This window comes from Anolis carolinensis, chromosome 1 (genome assembly GCF_035594765.1).
Source record: "Anolis carolinensis isolate JA03-04 chromosome 1, rAnoCar3.1.pri, whole genome shotgun sequence".
In the NCBI taxonomy this organism is placed as follows: domain Eukaryota; kingdom Metazoa; phylum Chordata; class Lepidosauria; order Squamata; family Dactyloidae; genus Anolis; species Anolis carolinensis.
This window is the reverse complement of record NC_085841.1, coordinates 182,721,561-182,743,320: the sequence shown is the minus strand read 5'-3', so window position 1 is coordinate 182,743,320 and position 21,760 is coordinate 182,721,561. Positions and strand designations below refer to the sequence as shown.

At 39.9% G+C, this 21,760-nt stretch overlaps 1 protein-coding gene across 3 annotated transcripts in view; it reads right to left on the bottom strand.

Moving 5' to 3' along the window:
• Positions 1-21,760, bottom strand: part of acadl (acyl-CoA dehydrogenase long chain) — a 70,583-nt gene that overhangs the window by 1,269 nt on the left and 47,554 nt on the right. For all 3 annotated transcript variants that reach the window (XM_062961239.1, XM_062961236.1, XM_062961231.1), the window contains exons 4-10: positions 18,338-18,502; positions 16,705-16,771; positions 14,026-14,190; positions 12,693-12,794; positions 11,472-11,585; positions 5,580-5,707; positions 1,607-1,693 (exon numbers count right to left, since the gene is read on the bottom strand). In XM_062961239.1, coding sequence (XP_062817309.1) covers positions 1,607-1,693; positions 5,580-5,707; positions 11,472-11,585; positions 12,693-12,794; positions 14,026-14,190; positions 16,705-16,771; positions 18,338-18,502 — 828 coding nt within the window. The remainder of the gene's footprint in view (positions 1-1,606; positions 1,694-5,579; positions 5,708-11,471; positions 11,586-12,692; positions 12,795-14,025; positions 14,191-16,704; positions 16,772-18,337; positions 18,503-21,760) is intronic.

Genomic DNA, 21,760 nt, shown 5'->3' with positions numbered 1-21,760 from the left:
TAGTAGTACAATACCTTGAGCTTTTTCTGCCAGAGAATGCTGGTGCCTCACCAAACTACAAATCCCAGGATTGCATAGCATTGAGCCATGGCAAATTAGAGATGATGTCCCTCAAATAGGAGCTCTAGGTACTCCTGAAGCAGCTTCCCCCTTTCCATTGGCTCAACACTAAGATTACCGGATTAAGCGAATCTCATGGGCACCCTAATTTTGGGAAGAGCATTAGATTCGAGCAAATAAGGTTTGCCCTTAGAAAGACATGGAAAGGCCTAGAAATATTAGTGTGTGTGTGTATGGGGGGGGGATTCTTCAGTTTCCCCCATCTTTTTCTGCCCCTGAAAATATTGAATTTTTTTTTGCTTTAAAATGAATACAATGTTTGAGACAGCATGCTCACATTCTAAAATAATTTTTAAAAATATTTTTAGAGATTACCATTATGTAAGACAACGTTTAATATCGGATCATTATTCCTGTTCTTGGACACTATGGAGAACTAGTGAAGACAAAATAATTTTCTCTGTTTTACTAATATTGGTGGTTCTTTCTCCCACCCTGGATATACCACAGATATATATACTCCACTTGCCTTATTTCCAACATACCTCTAAACCAACCACTGAGGATGCCTGCCATAGACGAGAGAATACTACTGGATCATGGCCATACAGCCCAGAAAACTCACAGCAATGCACTGGCTGTTCTGGTTTATTTTGTTATTCCTGCCCCCCTCCCCCCGAAAAGTTTCTTACACTTCAATTATTCCTTATGTTCTAACTGGGGTTTAGTAAAGGTAAAGGTAAAGGTTTCCCCTGACGTTAAGTCCAGTCGTGTCCGACTCTAGGGGTTGGTGCTCATCTCCATTTCTAAGCTGAAGAGCCAGCGTTGTCCGTAGACACCTCCAAGGTCATGTGAGTGCTGTTACCCTCCCGCCGGAGCGGTACCTATTGATCTACTCGCATTTGCATGTTTTCGAACTGCTAGGTTGGCAAGAGCTGGAGCTAACAGCAGGCGCTCACTCCGCTCCTTGGATTCGAACCTGTGATCCTTCGGTCTGCAAGTTCAGCAGCTCAGCGCTTTAGCACACTGCGCCATCGGGGGCTCCAACTAGACTTTACTCTTCATATATAAAGCATGATAATGTTATGCCTAATCACATGTTATGTGCTGAAATAATGATGTTTCTGTATACTGTAAAGCATACCAATATTGCTTTAAAAATATTTTTAAATATATATATATATAAATCCCTGGAAATTTTGCATCTATGGACTAGAAATTATACAACCCAACCCACAACCAGTGTTTTCATAAAGAGTACACAGCCATCTTGAGGCAAAAAGGAGCTTGACATGCCAAAATGAAGTATATTAAACATACAGCTATGGATGAATGGCAATTTGCTTTTTCAGCCAGATTGGAGCCTTTTTATTTTGCCTTTTATAATTACTACATCAACATCTTTAGTTAAAAGAATACTCTCATCCTTGAACATCTTGTAGATTAAGAGGATAAATAAAGGACAGGTGAAACGCCTGTCTTTATGGATGATTGGTTTTCTCAGCAAAATAGCATGATTGTGAAGGTAAAAAGCAAGGTCACTTACTTTGCAATTGGATACTCCCACATATATCCCCATCCTCCATGGAGCTGTACACACTGAGTAGCCACATTGTTTTGGAGATCAGAAGCCCTTCAATGGAAGAGAAAGAAAAAAGTTTCCAAAACAGATGAGCGTCTAGGTAGTCCAAAGATCCCTTACAGCTAGCTATCTGTACGAAGACTTGAGGATTCTGGATGAATGGATTTTAATCTTGACATTCTTAAAATTTTATATAATGTGATTTTATTTTGTAATGGTACTTGTTTTATATGAACTTTTGTTTTGTAGATTGTTTTATATGAATTGTTGTTTTTACATTGTTTTTAGGCATTGAATTTTTGTCTATTTACTGTAAGCCGCTTTGAGTCTCCTCGGAGAGAAAGGCAGGGTAAAAGTGATGTAAATAAATAAAATCTTGATTCACTGATATTAGTTTATGTAGACAAAATAATGCCTATTGAATTATTCAAGGGTTTTAAATAGTTTTCACTCATATCAAAATTTAATATGTAACAAATGACAAAGTAGCCAGGGATTCCATCTTTTTCAAAGAGCTCACATTAATGTTTGAAATCATATATTAGGTGGAGACCTTGTTCAAAGGGAAAACTAAATAGCCTTGGTAGTCAACAACAACTTCATTTTTGTAATACCATATTTATTCGATTGTAAGACGCACACTAAATTCAGTACCAGAGAAAATGTGTATATTTTAAGACATATTACGTTTTTGGGGATGTTCATCTTAGAATCGAAGGAATAAAGTACTTCCCCCAAGTTCTCAAAGGACCTTTCAGGCAACACAACTTGAAGGACTTTATCACACTTGAGCTTGGATCCACTTTAAATCTTAAATCCACTTCAGGGAGGGGGCTTTAAACAGCTCAGCCAGACAGGTCCTGGACCTTATCAAACTACAAACCCCAGAAATCTGCAGGAGGCAGAAACTGAATTTAAAGTGGATTCATGCTCTAGTGTGATGAAGTAGGTTGATATTTATTTGTGTTGTCGAAGGCTTTCATGGCTGGGATCACAGGGTTGTTGTATGTATGGCCATGTTCCAGAAGTATTCTCTCCTGACGTTTCGCCCACATCTATGGTAGGCATCCTCAGAGGTTGTGAATGCATGGAGAAACTAGGCAAGGAAGGTTAATATATATCTGTGGGAAGGCCAGAGTGTGAGAAGAGTTCTTTGTCAGTTGGAATGTTGCGTGAATGTTGCAGTTAATCACTCTAATTAGCATTGGAAAGGTTCGTCCCTTGCCTGGGGGGCATCCTTTGTTCAGAGTTTAATATATATACCACTCTTCTCCCCCTTTAGACTCATCCCTTTAATTCACCGTTTTCAACAAAACACGCAAATTATCTGGGACTAGGAATTTCTCCCACTCAGCAGTGGAAGAAGAGCTTTATGTGAATATAGCCAAAGCCAAAGCCAAAAAAAACCCCAACAGAAATAACATGAAAAAGAAACAACTTTGCTTAAGAACATCTTTTAAAAAATTACACTGGAAGGATAAGATAAAGACTTTAAAGGTTGCAATAGAGAAAATGTTCAGCTGCCACAACACGACATTCCACAGATTCCAGAAAAGGTCACTGAATATATCATAGAATTTCAGACAGCTAGACAAATGGCTATTTCCCTTTCTTAGAAGTAAAATGTCAATTTGTTGTCGAAGGCTTTCATGGCCGGGATCACAGGGTTGTTGTATGTCTTTCGGGCTGTGTGGCCATGTTCCAGAAGCATTCTCTCCTGATGTTTCACCCACATCTATGGCAGGCATCCTCAAGAGGTTGTGAGGTATGGAGAAAACTAAGCAAAGAGGTTAATATATATCTGTGGAAAGTCTAGGGTGAGAGAGGTCAGTGTGAATGTTGTGTAGTTAATCACTTTAATTAGCATTGAAAAGCTTATCTGCTGTCTTCTTCCTGCCTCTGGGGCATCCTTTGTTTAGAGTCGTTAACTGCCCTTGGTTGATTCAGGTCTGGAAATCCTCTGTTTTCAGAGTATTGCTTTTTATTTACTGTTCTGATTTTTGAGTTTTTTAATACTGGTAGCCAGATTTTGCTCATTTTCATGGTTTCTTCCTTTCTGTTGAAACTCAGAAAAACTCTAAAAAACTCAAAAATCAGAACAGTAAATAAAAAGCAATACTCTGAAAACAGAGGATTTCCAGACATGAATCAACCAAGGGCAGTTAACGACTCTAAACAAAGGATGCCCCAGAGGCAGGAAGAAGACAGCAGATAAGCTTTTCAATGCTAATTAAAGTGATTAACTACACAACATTCACACTGACCTCTCTCGCCCTAGACTTTCCACAGATATATATTAACCTCTTTGCTTAGTTTTCTCCATACCTCACAACCTCTGAGGATGCCTGCCATAGATGTGGGCGAAACGTCAGGAGAGAATGCTTCTGGAACATGGCCACACAGCCCGAAAGACATACAACAAAATGTCAATTATTTTCCCTATCAAATATTTCACCTCCAGATTCTTTTCTGTTACTGGAAATCTCTCATCTGTGTCTGATTTTGACTTTATATGCCAGCTTGTGTCCCATGAAAAATGGCATACTCTTCGCAATGTTTTCTGTTCCTTTTCTAATCTCACTCACATCTGATTTCATCTAGTTAATTCAATCTGGCATCAGCACAAAGTATTACCTTAGATGTTTTTACTTGTCTAACTTGGTCTGGTGAAACATAAGTTAATCTGTAACAGCAATAACAACCCCGGGGGCTTTTTTCTCCAGCTAATGAAAAATGCAACTATAAAAGGCAACCCAGGTCAGGGTTGGTTGTAAAATGGCAAAAGGGAATACATCCCTCCTGAATTAAGATTTAGAGGAAAATGTTTGGGATTAAAAATCAAGTTCATGCTTTTGCAGGATGCTGCATAAAACTAAGTACTTGATAAATCTTGAAGGGCTCAAGTTACAGTTTGCTAAAATCAGATCTCAGTAGTGTTCCATTATCCAGATGGAGGCCACAAGGGGGCACTAGAGAGAGAAGGATAGTCCATTTTATGGGGGTGGAGGGTGTGTTGAAGAAGGAAAACCATTTCCCCCCATTTTTCTGTTATTCCCTCCATCCATGTCCCCCCACTGTGGAAACAACCCTTGTTTATGATATGGGGAGGGGGAATAACCAGCAAAAATGGAGGAAATAGTTTCCCTCCTTCAACTCCCCCCTCCATAAAATGAACTATACTTCTCTCTCTAACATCCCCTAGTGGCCTCTACCTGTATAATGGAACAGTACCGAGATCTGATTTTAGCAAACTGTAACTTGAGCCCTTCAAGATTTATCAAGTACTTACTTCTCCATCATCTTCATCATTACCAGCCACCTATGGTCCCCTCCCCCAACCCCCCCCCTAGTTCCTCCAAAGCCTCAATTTTAATTAATTAATTTATTGATGTGCTTCTCAGCTTCTCTCTTCCAAAAGAAACAAGCAAAAGCACTCCCAGCCACTCCTAGGACCCCCTCTAATATTTATTTGTGCTCTTCTCAAAAATAGCAACAGGGTGTAATTCCCATGCACTTCCTATCCCTGAACTAAAGCCCGTTTTCTCTAAGATGTGACAAGTAGTAGATTGGTGATTTCTCCTTGCACCTTCTTAGCTTTTTAGAATCATAGAACAGTAGAGTTGGAAGAGACCTCATAGGCCATCCAGTCCAACCCCCTGCCAAGAAGCAGGAAATCGCATTTTTCAGGAACCTTAACTTCTTCATTGTTGTTGAATTAAATACTCATTTTGCACCAATTCCATAAAAAACACATTTGCAAATGGGAGCAGCAAAACTGCACTGGAAAACGTAGAGCAGATATACTGGAGTTTTCCCAAGATATTTTTTTTCACTCTTGAGAATTAAGTGATGATTTTCAAGAGCAAAAAACCCCCACTATACCCACTGTCAATGCAATCGTGACTGAGGTGGATAGGTATCAGTTTGGCACATGTACCAGTATTTCGCCATTGATGCCGTGGCAGAGTCCAACCGTTTCCCAGAGTGAAGTCGGAGGCAGTGGTCCAGAAATGCCCGACCTACGCAGATCTCTGTTTTCAATTCCGCTAGCTTGTGTTGCACAGTCTTCCATGTAGAAGAGAGAGAAAACATTTTTTTAAAAAATCTATGATTCCCCTCCCCCAGAGGTTTCCTTAAGACAATAAATGCCAAAAGATGCACAGTTCTACTATCACAACAGGAGAGATTTCTGTTTAGAGACAGCAAAATAAAGACATACATGCTGAGAGTACATCTATACCAGACATGGGCAAACTTCAGCCCTCCAAGCATTTCGGACTTCAACTCCCAGAAATCCCAGCCAGTTTACCAGCTGTTAGGAATTGTGGAAATTGAAGTCCAAAACACCGGGAGGCCCAAAGTTTGCCCATGCCTGATCTATACTGTTCAAATTATTGCACTTTGAGACCACTTTAGCTGTCATGGAGCAATATTATGGAATAATGGGCCTTTAGGTTTCTCTGTCAAAGAGTGCTCATTGAACTACAGCTTCCAGGATCCCATAGCAGTAAGCCATGTCAGATAAAATGGTGTCAAACTGCATTAATTCTACAGTGTAGATGCACCATGAGACCTGCATTAGACCCTAACAGGATATAGCAAATACCAGGGCCCACTAGAAGCAAACATATTCACTAATATTTCTTTTCTTTTTGTTGAACACACACAGAAGCTGTGGCTGAAGCTGTGAACCCCAGTCTCCTTCTTTACCACCCCAGAAAATACCAGCCAATGCTTCCCTTCACCAAGTACCTACTCACTGTCCTAGTAAAAATGAAAAAAGCAGAAAATGGGAGAGAACAGCAACAGTACACTGGGCCCTTGCCTTTGATGCTCACAAATCTGGGGTTTGTTCTATGCAATTTCTTATAGGCAAACACTTTACTTGTATTTGGATGTCCTTGCTTTACCTTTTTAACATGAGAGATGTTACAGGAAATAGTGCAGCTATAACAGAACATTTTCGTTCTGTTCAGCATGAACACTATTTGTTGTAGAAAGCTAGCACTAAAAGTGATTGATGCATACAATAAAAAGGCATGTCTTCAAATTCTAGTCATCTGACATTCAGAAATATTCCTGCATTTGGTCACAGAACACTAATCTGAGTTAGATGTGAGTTAAGTGAATACATGGGTGAATGAGTTTGGACAATGCAATGGAAGGAAATCATTTTATATATCTTAGAAATTAACCTCTTATGTACTAAATTTATAGTAGAGATGATAGATGAATAGACAGATAAATAGATATCTCTCACTGATAGATGGATGGATGATCTTTCTCAAGGATGGATGTATATCCTTCCATCCATACATCATCAGGAGACCCTGGTGGAGTAGTGGATTAAAGCCTCGTGACTTGAAGGTTGGGTTGCTGACCTGAAGGCTGCCAGGTTCGAATCCAACCCGAAGAGAGCGCGGACGAGCTCCCTCTATCAGCTCCAGCTCCATGCGGGGACATGAGAGAAGCCTCCCATAAGGATGGTCAAAACATCAAAACATTCGGGCATTCCCTGGGCAACGTCCTTGCAGACGGCCAATTCTCTTACACCAGAAGCGACTTGCAATTTCTCAAGTTGCTCCTGACATGAAAAAAAAAATCCATACATCCAATGCTATTTCTAAAAATGGTTAAAGATTTTAAATTTATTTTGAAATATTGGCCCAAATCCTAGATCAGAAGATGTACAACACATCTGTAACTACTTATGATTTTTTTCCTTTTGACTCCCCAACCTACTTTTTCTCTGCTGCAACCCTCACTCTTCCCTACTGCTATTTCTTGTCCAGTAAAGAGTGAGGGAATAGCAGAGAAGTGTCCAAATATGTTCCCATAGCTGGACACTTCTGATGTTTCTTCTCTCCAGCAGACAGGAAATGGAAATGGCAATATGGGGCTCTCATAGAGAAAAGGTGAAGAATTTTAATTACTTCACATTCAACAGAGAATTCAGAATTCAGCAGTGACATACGTTGCACTTGCAATATGATCACCTGTTAACAGGATGCCTGGCATTAGCATCAATATTAATTTCAATCAGGGTTTCTCAACTTAGGAACCCATGAGAGGGAATTCTGCGATTCTGAGAGAGATTGTGAATAAAACTCTATTTAGACTGAATTATGTTTACCCAGAGGTTCACGGAGACTGGGAACTTATTTCAAGGGCATCTCCAGAGTAAAAAAAAGCCGAGAAAGGCTCATTTAGAATATCAATTAATCCCCTGTAATTCCACAAACTTAATGATATCCCTATTTTTAGCTTTACAACAAAATTCTGCCCATATATAATTTGATCATGAAACTATTGATTTAATTTTGATTGAATGAATATTGGATTTGATTATTCACAGATTTGCTTAACATGGTATCTCCAGGAAACTTTAGCTCCTCGAGTACAACTCTGGAGGACCTAAAGCAGTGGTTCTCAGCCTGTAGGTCTCCAGATGTTTTGGCCTTCAACTCCCAGAAATCCTAACAGCTGGTAAACTGGCTGGGAGTTGTAGGCCAAAACACCTGGGGCTCCACAGGTTGAGAACCACTGACCTAGAGGTTCCTAGAAGTATTACCTCCGTTTTTTAAAAAGTTTTTTTTTAATTCACATTTTTCCTACTTTCACAAGGGTTCTGTGCTGCTAATCAAAGCAAATGTGGAGTGATGGTTGTACTTCTACCAGGCTTAATCCCAGGCTGCAGTTGCATACCACATTAGCTTGCACTTCTGAACAGACATGCATAAGATGGTATTCTAAACAAAATTAAATAATCCCTTTGAGAGCCAGATCAGATACATCCCCAGCTATTTCCTACATTTTTATGAGAGTTAATGAAACATGCAGTGAGCCAAGATGTGGGTGACAGAGCAGGACAGACAAGCTCAGTCCTGCTCCTTCCGGTGTGTGCAGAAAGCACCACCCACAGAGTTTATACACATACCACCCAGCCAGTTTAAGTCATGAATTTTAAACTTATGTCTTGTGTCCACTGTATTTTAATCATTCTTCTATGTATTTTAATAAATGTATTTTGTAGAAATACATTTTAATATGTGAATTTTATATAATGATTATGTGTTTTTAGCTATGTTGTAACTTGCCTTGAGCTATGAGGACAGGCGGGTAAGTATTATTATAATAATAATTATTATTGACACAAAGACATAGTATGACACAGCAAATGAGATATATATGCTGGATTTCGTATCACAAAATCACAAGTCGAACACTTCCCAAGTGTTTAGGACTGTGTGATGTATTTTCAGATGATGCGTGCAGATCTCAGTAAGGTGGCCTTTTGCAGTTGACAGATCGTAATTTTGTCAATGTTTATTGTTTCCAAATGCCGGCTGAGATCTTTTGGCACGGCACTCAGTGTGCCGACTACCACCTGGACTACATGTATTGGTTTATGCCAGAGCCTTTACAGTTCAATTTTGAGGTCCTGATAACGGCTAAGTTTTTCCTGTTGTTTTTCATCAATCAGACTGTCACCTGGTATGGCAGCATCAATAATCCAAACTTTTTTCTTTTCCACAACGGTGAGGTCTGGTGTGTTGTGTTCCAAAACTTTGTCAGTCTGGATTCAAAAGTCCCACAGTATCTTTGCGTGCTCATTTTCCACTACCTTTGAAGTTTTGTGATCCCACCAATTCTTTACTGCTGGCAGGTGATACTTGTGACATAAATTTGGGCCACATAGTTGTGCCTCTGTTTGTAGTCCGTCTGTGCAATTTTCTTACAGCAAACTGAGGATATGATCAATAGTTTCGTCAGCTTCCTTGCAGTCTGCATTTTGGGTCACTAGCTGACTTTTCAATCTTGGTCTTAATTGCATTTGTTCTGATGGCTTGCTCCTGAACTGCAAGAATCAGCCCTTCTGTCTCCTTCTTCAGTGTCCCATTCATGAGCCATAGCCAGTCTTCTCCTTATCAGCCTTTCCTTCTATTTTGTCAAGGAATTGTCCATGCAATGCTTTGTTGTGCCAGTTGTCAGCTCTACTTTGTAGTGCAGTTTTCTTGTACTGATTCTTTGGCTGCTGTGCTTTGAGGAGTTTCTGATTTTTGACTTCAATCAAAGCAGGTTCTTCACTTTCCTTTACATATTCCTTTACATTCTTCTTCTTATTATTATTATTATTTTACTGACACAAAAACACAGTATAACACAGCAAATGAGATGTATATGTTGGATTTTATATTACAAAATCATAAGTTGAACACTTCCAAAGTGTTTAGGACTGTGTGATGTATTTTCGAATGATGCGCGCAGATCCAAGTAAGATGGCTTTCAATTTTCTTGCAGCAGCTGAACATATGATCAATGGTTTCATCAGCTCCTTGCACAGTCTGCAGTTTTGGTCATCAGCTGATTTTTCGATCCTGGCCTTAATTGCATTTGTTCTGATTGCTTGCTCTTGGGCTGCAAGAATCAGGCCTTCTGTCTCCTTCTCCTGTCTCGTTCATTTATTATTATTATTTTATTATTATTATTATTATTATTATTATTATTATTATTATTATTATTAATTTGAAGGCTTGCTTGCAACCAATGATTCCATTTCGAACTCTCCAGAACACCTGGAAACATCATTGCCCTGAAGCACCACGGGCACATATGAGGATGCCCCAAAAACTACAGCCTAAACTATATTTACAGAAACCAGATAAGGCTTGAATAAAGGAAAAATGAGATCAAACTTTCTAGCAAGAACTAGACAATCTACAAGTGGAAGAAAGGATTACGCCACTAAAGAAATAAGGCAGAAATCAAAGCTGAATCTCAAAACTACAATTATGCCTCCTTACTGAGATTGTCTCATGAACCCACCAACCCAACTTCTGTAGGGAAGGGAGCAATGCATGCATACTCAGGGCTTTCAATTATGTTCATCTAATTCAAGAAGAAGTATTTCTAATATTTTGGCCTAAACCTATTTAGAGATTTATAGGCAAGACCCAGCATTGTGCAGTGGGCTTGTATGCATCCACAAAACCAGAGTAGTTTTATCCCATTCATATTACCCCATTCATTAGAATTTTTCACTAGCTGCAAGTTTTTAAAGGCAGCCCGCCCTGTAGAACACTGCAGTAGACTAGAGGAGAGATGGCTAAGCCATGGACATCTATCCTTCTCCAGCAAGAGGTGACACTGGGCTAAAAGTCAAGGGTGGGAAACATTTTCCTAACCATATCAGCTGCCTGACTTCCCAGAAACAATATAGGCAGTCCCCAAGTTACAAACATCTGACTTACAAATGACCTCGTTAAGAATGGGGGTGAGACAACAGGAAGCGAGAAATCTGCCCTTTAGCTCTGTAACAGTTATCATGGGGGTAAGGTGTCTCCACTGAAGCTTTCTCACCAATCCTTGTTTTCACAACAAACCATTTTTTTCAAAATCCAATTCTCACAAGGACAGAAAGTGAGGGGAAATCTTTTGAACAGGGGCACGGACAGCAAAACAGACACCACAAGGAGTGTTAATTCTTTCCCATGCTATCTAAAGCTTATATTTATATTTATTTGGTTGGAGTGACACTTTAAAATGTACCAGTTCCAACTTACAAACAAAGAACAAACCTACAGAACCTTGTTCATAACTTGCGGACTGCTTGTACTGAGTCCCAGAGTGTCCACATCATGACACTATGTTCTCATGCCCTGTATCTGACCAATATCCTCAAAAGTATCAACTTGCACTCAACATGAACATCAAGGTGACAAATGCCGATTCCATTTCAAAATCACGCTAGATTCCACAGTACAAATGAATTTAAGGATGGCACATTCACAAACTCTTGAAGGGGAAGCAAATAAACCTTAATGGTTACCTGCAAATGTGCAATTGTTTTTCCAAAGGCTTTTCTCTGTTTCACATAGTTTCTTGTTTCTTCAAACATGAATTCACAACTGGCAATTGCCATATCAGCAATCAGTAGCCTTTCCTAGAGGAGCAAACCAAAGATGAGGCATTGTCAGATGGCTGTGGCCACAAAATTCAACAGCAACAAAAAGTTATTCTTTCTTTGCACCATATTTGTGTTTATCAGTCTCCAGTCCTGACACTAGATGCATACTTGAATGAGGCTGCTAATCTTTTCACTGATTAGCCAGTAATAATTGTTTCTTTGTGATTTACAGGGCTTTTGAATCTGTGGTGTTAAATGTGTGTCGAGGGATCTACCCGGTTTCCAAATATTCTTTTTTGTTGTATATACCTATATCACCAAAATAAGCTCCACACAGATGGTCAAGCATGTAGCCAGTATAGATAAAGGTAAAGGTTAAATTACACCACTGGTCTAACTGAGCATGTACAAAGATCTAGAGTCCAGGTTTATTCTCCCTTGCACCTTGGAAACCCCCCTCTTTGGCAAGTCATGGCTCTAGAAACAGTTTGATGACACATTATTTTTCATTTGAGAATAATTGCACACTCTATAGCTTGTCTTAGACTTGAAAGAAACATCTATTTTTAGGAACAGAAAATTATGAGTTTTTAATGGGAAGAGGCTTACGGGGCAGAAACTTACCATTTCAAGACAAAGTTTGGGGGAAATGGAACTTTTATGGACTATGCTGAAAACAATGGAAGCTGAATGTGTCCCATTAGTTATGTGTTGCCAACAACTGTCCTACTTCCATTGCCTTCTTTGTCCAGGGGTGTACATTTTGGATTTATCACCACAAGCAGACTCCAAATGCTCTCTGTCTGTTTCTATATACTGTATGTATTTATATACACATACACATGCACTTAGATCTGCATAATGTGATGAAGCTATTTTGTCATAAACCAAAAAAAGTCCATTTTTATATTACATCAGGTCTGTCTGGCAGTAGATTACACCCCAAAACATTTACAACCCTAGGCAGCATGCACCATGTTAGGATCAGAAGTGGGTGGCTGTTGACAACTTATGCTGGAGATCAAATGTCGCGCAATACGTAATCTGTAGCTGGCCATTTGTTGTAATGAACAAATTATGTCTTTGTGTTAATTTCTCCAGTGTGGTTTCATGCCTTAACATGGTTTCGTCTCTTTCTCTTACCTGAGGAAGTTCTGCCATAAGATAATAGAAGCCTTTGTTCTCCTGTCCCAGCAAGGCACTGGCAGGCAAGCGAACATCTTCAAAAAACAGCTCTGCCGTGTCCTGATTTTAAGCAAACAAAACCATACAGTTGACACCACCATTTTGGATCTGCAAGGTCTTGCTTCTTGCAGTAGTTTCTCATTCTTATACAAACAACCAATCCATTAATGTCAGGACAGTTCTGAATGGGATACATGACTTATAAAAGTTTCACAGAGGTTCAGAGCAGATTGCTGATGCCCCATCTAAAGGAATGATAAGTCGTAGCCAAGTCTTGTGTCTGCTCCGTTCATGCATTGAGCCTGGCTTTTGAACATCAAAGTAGTGTATGGATGATTCAATAATTTCATCTACAGTTTACTTTCCTATAATTCATCAGCCTTGGCACTTTTCTCCCAGACTTGCATACATCCATTACTGGGAGGTAGTGGGCAAGAAAAGAATTGGTCATGGGAAATAACAAAGAGCTAATGCAGTGGAAAGTTCAGCTGCCTTTGCCCACATACTTCTTTTGAGGATAGAAATCAAGTTCCCATCTTACTCAGCCAATTTATATATTCACAGGGCCAACACATAAGACAATAAATACATGAAGTTGGTTTCTGAGCCAAGGACTCATATCTGGAATGAGTGTGGACCTGATCACATTAGGAAATACTCCATTTCTGAGACTTTTTGAGAATTATTTTGAACGGGTCCCATCACATGATATTTGCCCCATCCCGTTAGTATTCCATTGAAATATGCATTGCAGAAACTATTATTTGCAGATGGAATTCTAATTGTGTTTTTGTTAATATTACAAATTCTTCTGTTGCTGAAGCACTGTTTTTGTGCATGATAGGAAAATCTGTATGCATCCCATCAGCAACAATACTTTTTAAATGTCCATGGAGTGAGACAGGCGGTGTTTTGAATGGATTGGGAGGAGCCAGCCTTCCGTGGTGTGATGAGTCAAAGTGCAGTATTTTCAAATCTTAAGAATCATAATAATCAGGTGTGATGAGGAGAGTATGCATCCCATCTCAATACAGTATGCATCCAGTCCTAAAAAAATGGAATGCATACTGATATAAGTGGATTATATCCCAAAGTGATAAAGTCCTTTCTCTGTCTCACAAAGGGAAAGCTCATAGGGTTCGTGGGGAGAAAGCAGTTTTGAAAATTATGCAGAGATACCATTACTTCTGCCCCCATCTTCCAAGTGCACCCAAGCCTGCTCTTACTTCCATCATAAATTAAGATCTGAAATGTAAGGCGACACATACACACTACGGCAACTAGGACTCACCTGTGCTTTGAGTCCTATTTTCTCCAGCTTGCGCCCTTTAATGAACCCTTTCATTCCATTTTCCACTAGGAAGAGGCTTATGCCATGAGCTGGTGAACGGGCCTCACGGTTTGTAACAGCAACCACAATCACTAAGTCACTCATCCAGCCATTAGTAATGAATACCTGTGAATCCAGCAAAAACAGGGATCAGATCTCTGTGCTATTTCCATTACTTCCTTTGTCTTGGATGCAACATTTTTGCAAAGGTACTTCAAAGTAGGCAGTGTGACCTTTTGAAATCTATCCTAACAGTTCTACCGTAGAGTCAACCACTCTCTATATCAGGCATGAAACACCTGTGGGTCTTCAGGTGTTTTGGCCGACAACTCCCAGAAATCCCAGCCAGTTTACCAGCTGCTAGGATTTCTGGGAGTTGAAGGCCAAAACATCTGGGGACACACAGGCTGAGAACCACTGTATTAAGGGAATGGGAGGGTGAGGGCAAGAGCGAGAGAAAGAATAATATGGGGGTAGTAGAGCTGTTATTGCTTAGTTACACATTTATAAATGTCTAATGTGTTACAAAGAAAGAACAAAAAAGGTAGGGGTTGTTGGGACGTGGAGTGTTCTTAAATTACCTTTGTTACAACTGAATCTTCATCTCTTTCCATTAACACGCATTACATAAGATTGAAGATTCTAACCAATCTAATTTTAAGTCTAGCAACTGTATTTTCTTGTTTCTCCTTATATTGTCTCATGTTCTTCTTTTCTCTTCCAGCTCTTCTTTACTGAATATTAATCTCAATTATTCATAGCAGATTGTTTCATTTAAATCTTTTCTCTAATTATTAATTATCAAAAGAGAAAATTCTACAAATTTTATTTAAACTGATATATTAATATTATATAAATAAACATTTATTATTTATCATTATATCATTATCGTGCTTCCTCTCTTTTTGTATCACACCAATTTTACATAATTCTATATAACCCATCCATTTTTATCTAGTCCATCCCTATCTTATCAGCTGATACTAACTTATCCATTATTCAAAATTTCTTGAATTTTGGGTGCCTAATACAAAATACACACACGCACACACACACACATATATGAAATAATAATGTTTTCAATCCACAACTCTTGGCTTCCCATTCTTCCTGGCCATTATATGTATATTTCTTCGAAGTCAAATTTCCATGCCTCAAATATAAGAGCCACATTTAATTTGTTAAATTTGGTCATTTCAAAAACGCTAATGATCTAACCAAAATTACTCAGCGTTATAGTTTTTTTAATAGTCCATTTTTGTAGACTCTTCCAAATAGATTCTGAAGACCACATCTCTCAAAATTCTCATGCCTGGAGATATAGCCATTTCTCTAGGAATTTTGTTCCCAGTCTATTTCATTCAAAATTTGCCTCCAGCATCTGGTTCATCTGTTTCTTCATCTTTGGTTCCTGCATTTCGTGTCCTGCTACACGGTAGCAGGGAAGATCCACATCTTTCTCATAGGCACCTCTTCAAAATCAGATTTAATTCTTATTTACAAAATGGAAATGGCCCAGAAGAAATACAAAGAAAGCCTACCCTGGGGTTTGAAGCTATATCCTTCAGATTATACTACTACGAAGGCTAGACCTACTGTTAGTTATGCCGCTATGTCTCAGGTAAACTGAGAATGAATCATGACAACTAATTCAATATCATCCATTGGCCTTGATGCTGAAGGTGAATATGATCCATGCCTCCACAGGTCTAGTTCAACTCTAACCACTATACCATGTATGCTACCATTACACTATGGGTTACAGAGCTTTAAAATTGAAATTACCCATTTTAGTTTTACAACACCTCCATAAGGTTAATTAACGTGAACCAAGTGCAGTATGTCACCTCCTTATCCACAGGGATACACTCTTGAACTTTGCATGGACGCGCAAACCTGGATATTATAATGAACCCTATTGAAATGAAGAACGTATGGCCCAAGAGTATTATATAGCCATGCTAGAAAATGCCTAGAGATGACATATTTTGTCAGGTGTTGATAAATGAAACTGCAAGATACAAAGTATACGGAATGTTCAATCGTTTTCTCTTCGAAATTTCTTTCCAGGGAGTAACACTTCTAACTAAAATGTCTAACAGCACCTGCAAAGCAACAGTAATTGGGATGCATGTTGTCAGCCTCCAAGGTGACATTTTCCCTGAAGTCTCAACAAAACACACTAAGAGAGGGGCTCTTTTTTTTTTTTTGTACTGACGTAATCAAGTTTTTATTTGCCTCCTTGGTTTCCTTCAGGCAATTTCATACCAAAGAGGCCATTCCGCTGCCAACTCTTTTGAACTGTGAAATATTTCAGCATTGGTTACCCTGCACGGACCAACTACCTTAGAGTACAAAAAGGCCAAATTCTTGAGATGCTCTTTATATCTTTCCTAGACAAAAGGAGTATAGAAAACCACCTGCTAAGTTGATTGAATATTAAGGCTGCCAGCAGCAGTAACTATGTTGATTTGGCAGCAGGAGTCCTGTGAAATGCGAAGGGAGATGACTTGGCAATGCTAGACTGAAAGACTCTGCAATGCCAAGTCCATAGCTGGAAGCTTAAAGACAAAGATCTCCAATAGCAGCAGGATGAATTCCACCCCAAAGCCACAAGAAAACAACCCGCTCTGTGCGTACCTTACTGCCATTTAGAATCCAGTCACTGCCATCCTTTTTCGCATTCGTTCTGACACCCTGCAGGTCACTAAAAGGACAACAAACCTTAAGTACAACAGAGAAGGGGCATAATATTCAAAATAATCCCACAAAACACAGCAATGAGACAGCAGAATACAAATGTGCACACTGACACACACACAAGTTCTCCAGAGAGTCCCACTGTGGCATAACCTAATCAAAAACAAGTCCTAGAATGAAACAAAGCACAAATGAGAAGAAATTTGATATCTAATGTCTGCAGAAATGAAAAGATAGGAAAGACATTTAGATGTCACACTGATAGTATCCCACCACCACAACCTTATCTTCAAACAAGCGCATTTGAGGATAATTTTGTAACCAGGGCACAACTGGCTCTCTGACTGTGACACTGGTGAAAGCAGCACTCAATGCCAGGGATCGCAGAAGGGCATCTGGCTGGAACAGGCCCTGCAGAGATCCTTGAAATGTGGACAGAACACACCACACATCCTGCCCTGGAAATGCTCCATCTCTATGATGATGGGCATTTCATGACTTAAACAGAATTGCAATAATCACCACTGAAGAAAGCAGGGATGTATTCTGAGTCAACAGGGACATTCTTAGTCAGTTATAGCAGTTTGCAGAAAAGCTTCCTCCAGCCCTCAATGGAGTGTATCCATATGCAAAATAAAAATAAAGCAGGTAGTAATTCAAGGTACATTAGTATCAGATTTTCAGTGAGCGTATTTACGTTTAGTTCTACCTTTATGGCAATTACACACTTCTATTTTGGCCATTACCAGCATTTACTCTACAAATAGCCTTTGTTAATCTTTGTTTATTTTCTTCTGTCCAGCAGGACACTTGGGGAAATCATTGCCTTATGATATCTTGCAAAAAGAATAACACTCACATTTACTGTGTGTGTGGGTGGCCTGCAGGCCTCAAAGGTCTCCAGAGCAATTTGCTGAAGATTATATATACATATATTTACTTTGACATAGAGGTGGCGACTGTGTGGCCTTCCATAAGTGGTTGGACTACAACTCACATCGGCCCAAGCCAGAAGATAGTGAATGAGGAAAAAATGGAAGTCAGCATATGTTGCAGTCGTTTGCACATTGGGCTGTGACTCTGAAGTCCAGGGTTTGAATCTACTAGATGACATTATCCTCTCTGAACAATGTTTGCCAAGAAAGCCCTGTCACCTTAGGGTTAGCATTAAGTTGAAATAATGTGATGTCAAACAACAATCATAGTCTAATGAACCATCGGAGGGCTGTATACTCACCACCTCGGCTTTTAAAATATATATAATCTTTATTGATAATTTTCAGAAACAAATATATTTAAAAGAACTGGAGGAATAGGGAAGGGACAATGGAATATGGGGGAGAGGATGTGAGAACAAGAGGAAAGGGGCAGGGGGAAAATACAGCATTGCTGTATTACTCTTAAGTCTCTACTAGTTGTTATAATGGTCTTGTCCCCTTTTCTTTACTCAAATTCAGAGACCACCTCTGCTTTAATGGGATCTTAGTCCCCTTCCACACAGCTGTATAAGGTCCACATTGAACAGTTCCATTTAATGGGATCTAAGTTCCAATGCAAGAAAAAGCTGGCTCACCTCCCAGCCCCTGGCTCCGTCATAGCTATCGCACCAATACATTTTCCTGCTACCATTTGTGGAATGAACTTCTGAATCTGCTCTTTGGAGCCATAGTTGGCAATGTAAGGCATGACAATGTCAGAGTGTAAACTGAATCCTGGTCCAGTACAGTTAGCGTACATTCTGGAAAAGAGCAAAAATGGGGAGAAAAATATTAAGAAAAACACCTTCACAATGGCGTGGGAAATATTTTTGCATACATTCTAGAAACACACATAGAAATCATAACTATGGAATATTCCATACTTTCTGGTAAATAAACCAAGGGAGCAGAGTTACTTATCCCAAGATAATGCTCAAGGAGAAGACAAGTCATGCAACGGCGCCACCTGCTGGGAGTCTGAACAAAGTGAGGCCATGATTCAAAAGAGATAATCATAAACCATCAAACTAGGGATATTCAGACAATGCCTGAAGCGCCTCTAGGAGAAAACCCTTCTTCATAAATAGGTACTACTCCATTATCTGGGTGGAGGCCACAAGGGGGTGCTAGACAGAGAAGGATAGCCCATTTATGGGGGTGGAGGATGGGTTGAAGGAGTAAAACCGTTTTCCCCTGTTTTCCTGTTGTTCCTCCCACCCACGTCCCCATCATGAAAACAACGCTAGTTAATGAAATGGGAAGTGGGGAGGGGGAATAATTACTGAAAGTGGGGGAAATGGTTTTCCTCCTTCAACTCCCCTCCCCCCCCCCCCCGGTAAAATGGACTATCCTTCTCTTTCTAGCTCCTCCTTGTGGACTCCATCCAGATAGTGAAACAGTACCAAAGTTAGTATATATGGGGCAAGGATTTTCACATAGCCTCTTCCAGTGTGTCCCTTATAGCAAAAGAATGGATGGATGGACAGATGGGTTTCATGAAATATGGACTGCAATAATCAGCTGCCCATTAGAAGATAAATAGCCCAGGGGTGGGGAGGAAGTACCATTCCTCCATCATGCCATCCAAATATGGATATGATTTAGGATTCATACTGGGGCAAACAGCATATAAACATTTTAACTCCCACCACAACCTCACCAGCCAAATCAGTAGCCCCATGCAGCTGCTTTGAAGAAAAAGCAATATGTAGATGTAAACATATGTTTTCCATCTGCTTTGGCATCAAGAACTAAGTTTTAGAACTCCAGTGGAAATGGAGAAAGCTGTTCTCATTGCATCTGGTTTCATGAAGCGGTTCAACTGTCTGAGATGAAGCACAGCACACAGAAGAGGCTTTGGGCCACAGTTCCTTTCTCTCAGACCACCCAAGCCCCTTGCACACAGCTGTATAAAATCCACATTGAACTGGATTATATGGCAGTGTGGATTCAGATAACTCAGTTCAAAGCAGATATTGTGGGTTATCTGCCTTGATATTCTGGGTTATATTGCTGTGTGGAAGGGCCCCCGGTTTTCTTATGAAGGCCACTCATGATACTGCTTCATAACACAGTACCATACCTATATCCGCAGGGAATACATTTCTGGACTTCGCATGGATACACAAAACTGCGGAGAATAGCAAGCCTTATTGAAATGAAGGACATATGTTTAACCGTCAAATAGTCAGCAGAAAGAAGGTGACACCCTGTGGTCAAATGGAATAGCCCAAACGAATAATGGCAAATAAAGAAAGAAAAGAAACTAACCTAAAGCAAATGAGGCTGCAAATTGAGAAATTAATTGAATTTGTGGATAGAGTTAATAGGAGACTGGATGGATTAGATGATATTCTAAACAGGTTCAGAAACGTTGATATCAAATTGGAAATTTTAGCTCACAAATTGAGCCAATCAGACAAAATACAAAGGGAGGTGATGAAGGAGGAAATGGAGGACCAGACAGGAGGGGGATAAACTATGGCAGAAATCTTTAACAAGCGTTTTGAAAGAAAATATACCATCACAATTGGACTGGCCAATTAAATTCCTTGAGGGTGCTCAAAACGTAAGAAAAGGGCTGCAGATTTGTGGGATACATTTTGACTGTTAAACAGAGAATACGATCCTTAGAGATGCAGTTAAGATATTCAAGAGCAAATCAAGAGACTTCATTTCATTTCATTTCCAGATAGCAACTGGAAGAGCTGGTAAAAATGGATTACAAGAAAAATATAATATGTTGTCAAAGGCTTTCATGGCCAGAATCACTGGATTGCTGTGAGTTTTCTGGGCTGTATGGCCATGTTCCAGAAGCATTCTCTCCTGACATTTGGCCCACATCTATGGCAGACATCCTCAGAGGTTGTGAGGATGCCATTCCCCATTGCTGGAGTGCAGAGCCCAGGGAGAGCTTGATGGTCAGAACCACCCCAACTGTTTATATAACCCCTACATGTGAATTTGTGGAATATTTGGAGCATTCTCCGACTTTGGCTAACGCAGGTAAAACCACATTCAGTGGCCTTGTCCCATGTTACTGGTGGGAATACCTGGGAGTTATTCTGGACCATGCTCTGACATATAAGAAGTACTGCTTAAATATCAAGCAAAAAGTGGGTGCTAAAAATATTATCATACAAAAGCTGACTGGCACAACCTGGGGATTACAGACACAGTGAAGACATCTTTCCCCTTGCGCTTTGTTACTCAGCTGCTGAATACACACACCCAGGGTGGAATAAATCTCACCACATTAAAACAGTGAGTGTGGCCCTTAATGAGACATGCCGTATTATGATAGGATGACTACGCCCTACACTGCTGGAGAAATTATGCTGTTTAGCCAGTACTGCATCACCTGACATCCGTCAGGAAGTAACAGCCTGTAATGAAAGGACCAAGGCATTGACATCTCTGGCCCATCCTGTGTTTGGATCTCAGCGAGCAAGCCAATGCCTTAAATCAACAAACAGCTTCCTAAGATCCACAGAGATACTCATAGGAACACCTCAGCAAGCAAGAGTCCAAAAGTGGTAGGCTAAAACCAGGAAGCTCAATCCATGGATGATACCAGATGAGAGACTCCTTCCTGGGCACACAGAAGACTGGGCAACTTGAAAGGCACTGAACAGACTGAGCTCTGGCACCACGAGATGCAGAGCCAATCTTAGGAAAAGGGGCTACAAATTGGAGTCCATGACATGCAAGTATGGAGAAGAGCAAACCACAGACCACTTACTACAATGCAGACTGAGCCCTGCCACATGCACAATGGAGGACCTTCTCACAGTGACACCAGAGGCACTCCAAGTGGCCAGCTACTGGTCAAAGGATATTTAGTATAATGCCAAGTTTTTAACTTTGTTTGTGTTTTTAAATAATTATAACTGTATCCTCAATTCGCTTCTGACACGATAAATAAATAAATACGGGTGGGAAGGTACTATGCATCATGTGGACACCAGGAGGACAATTCTCATCCACACACTTTGTAGTCCTTTTTTAGACATGCTCCA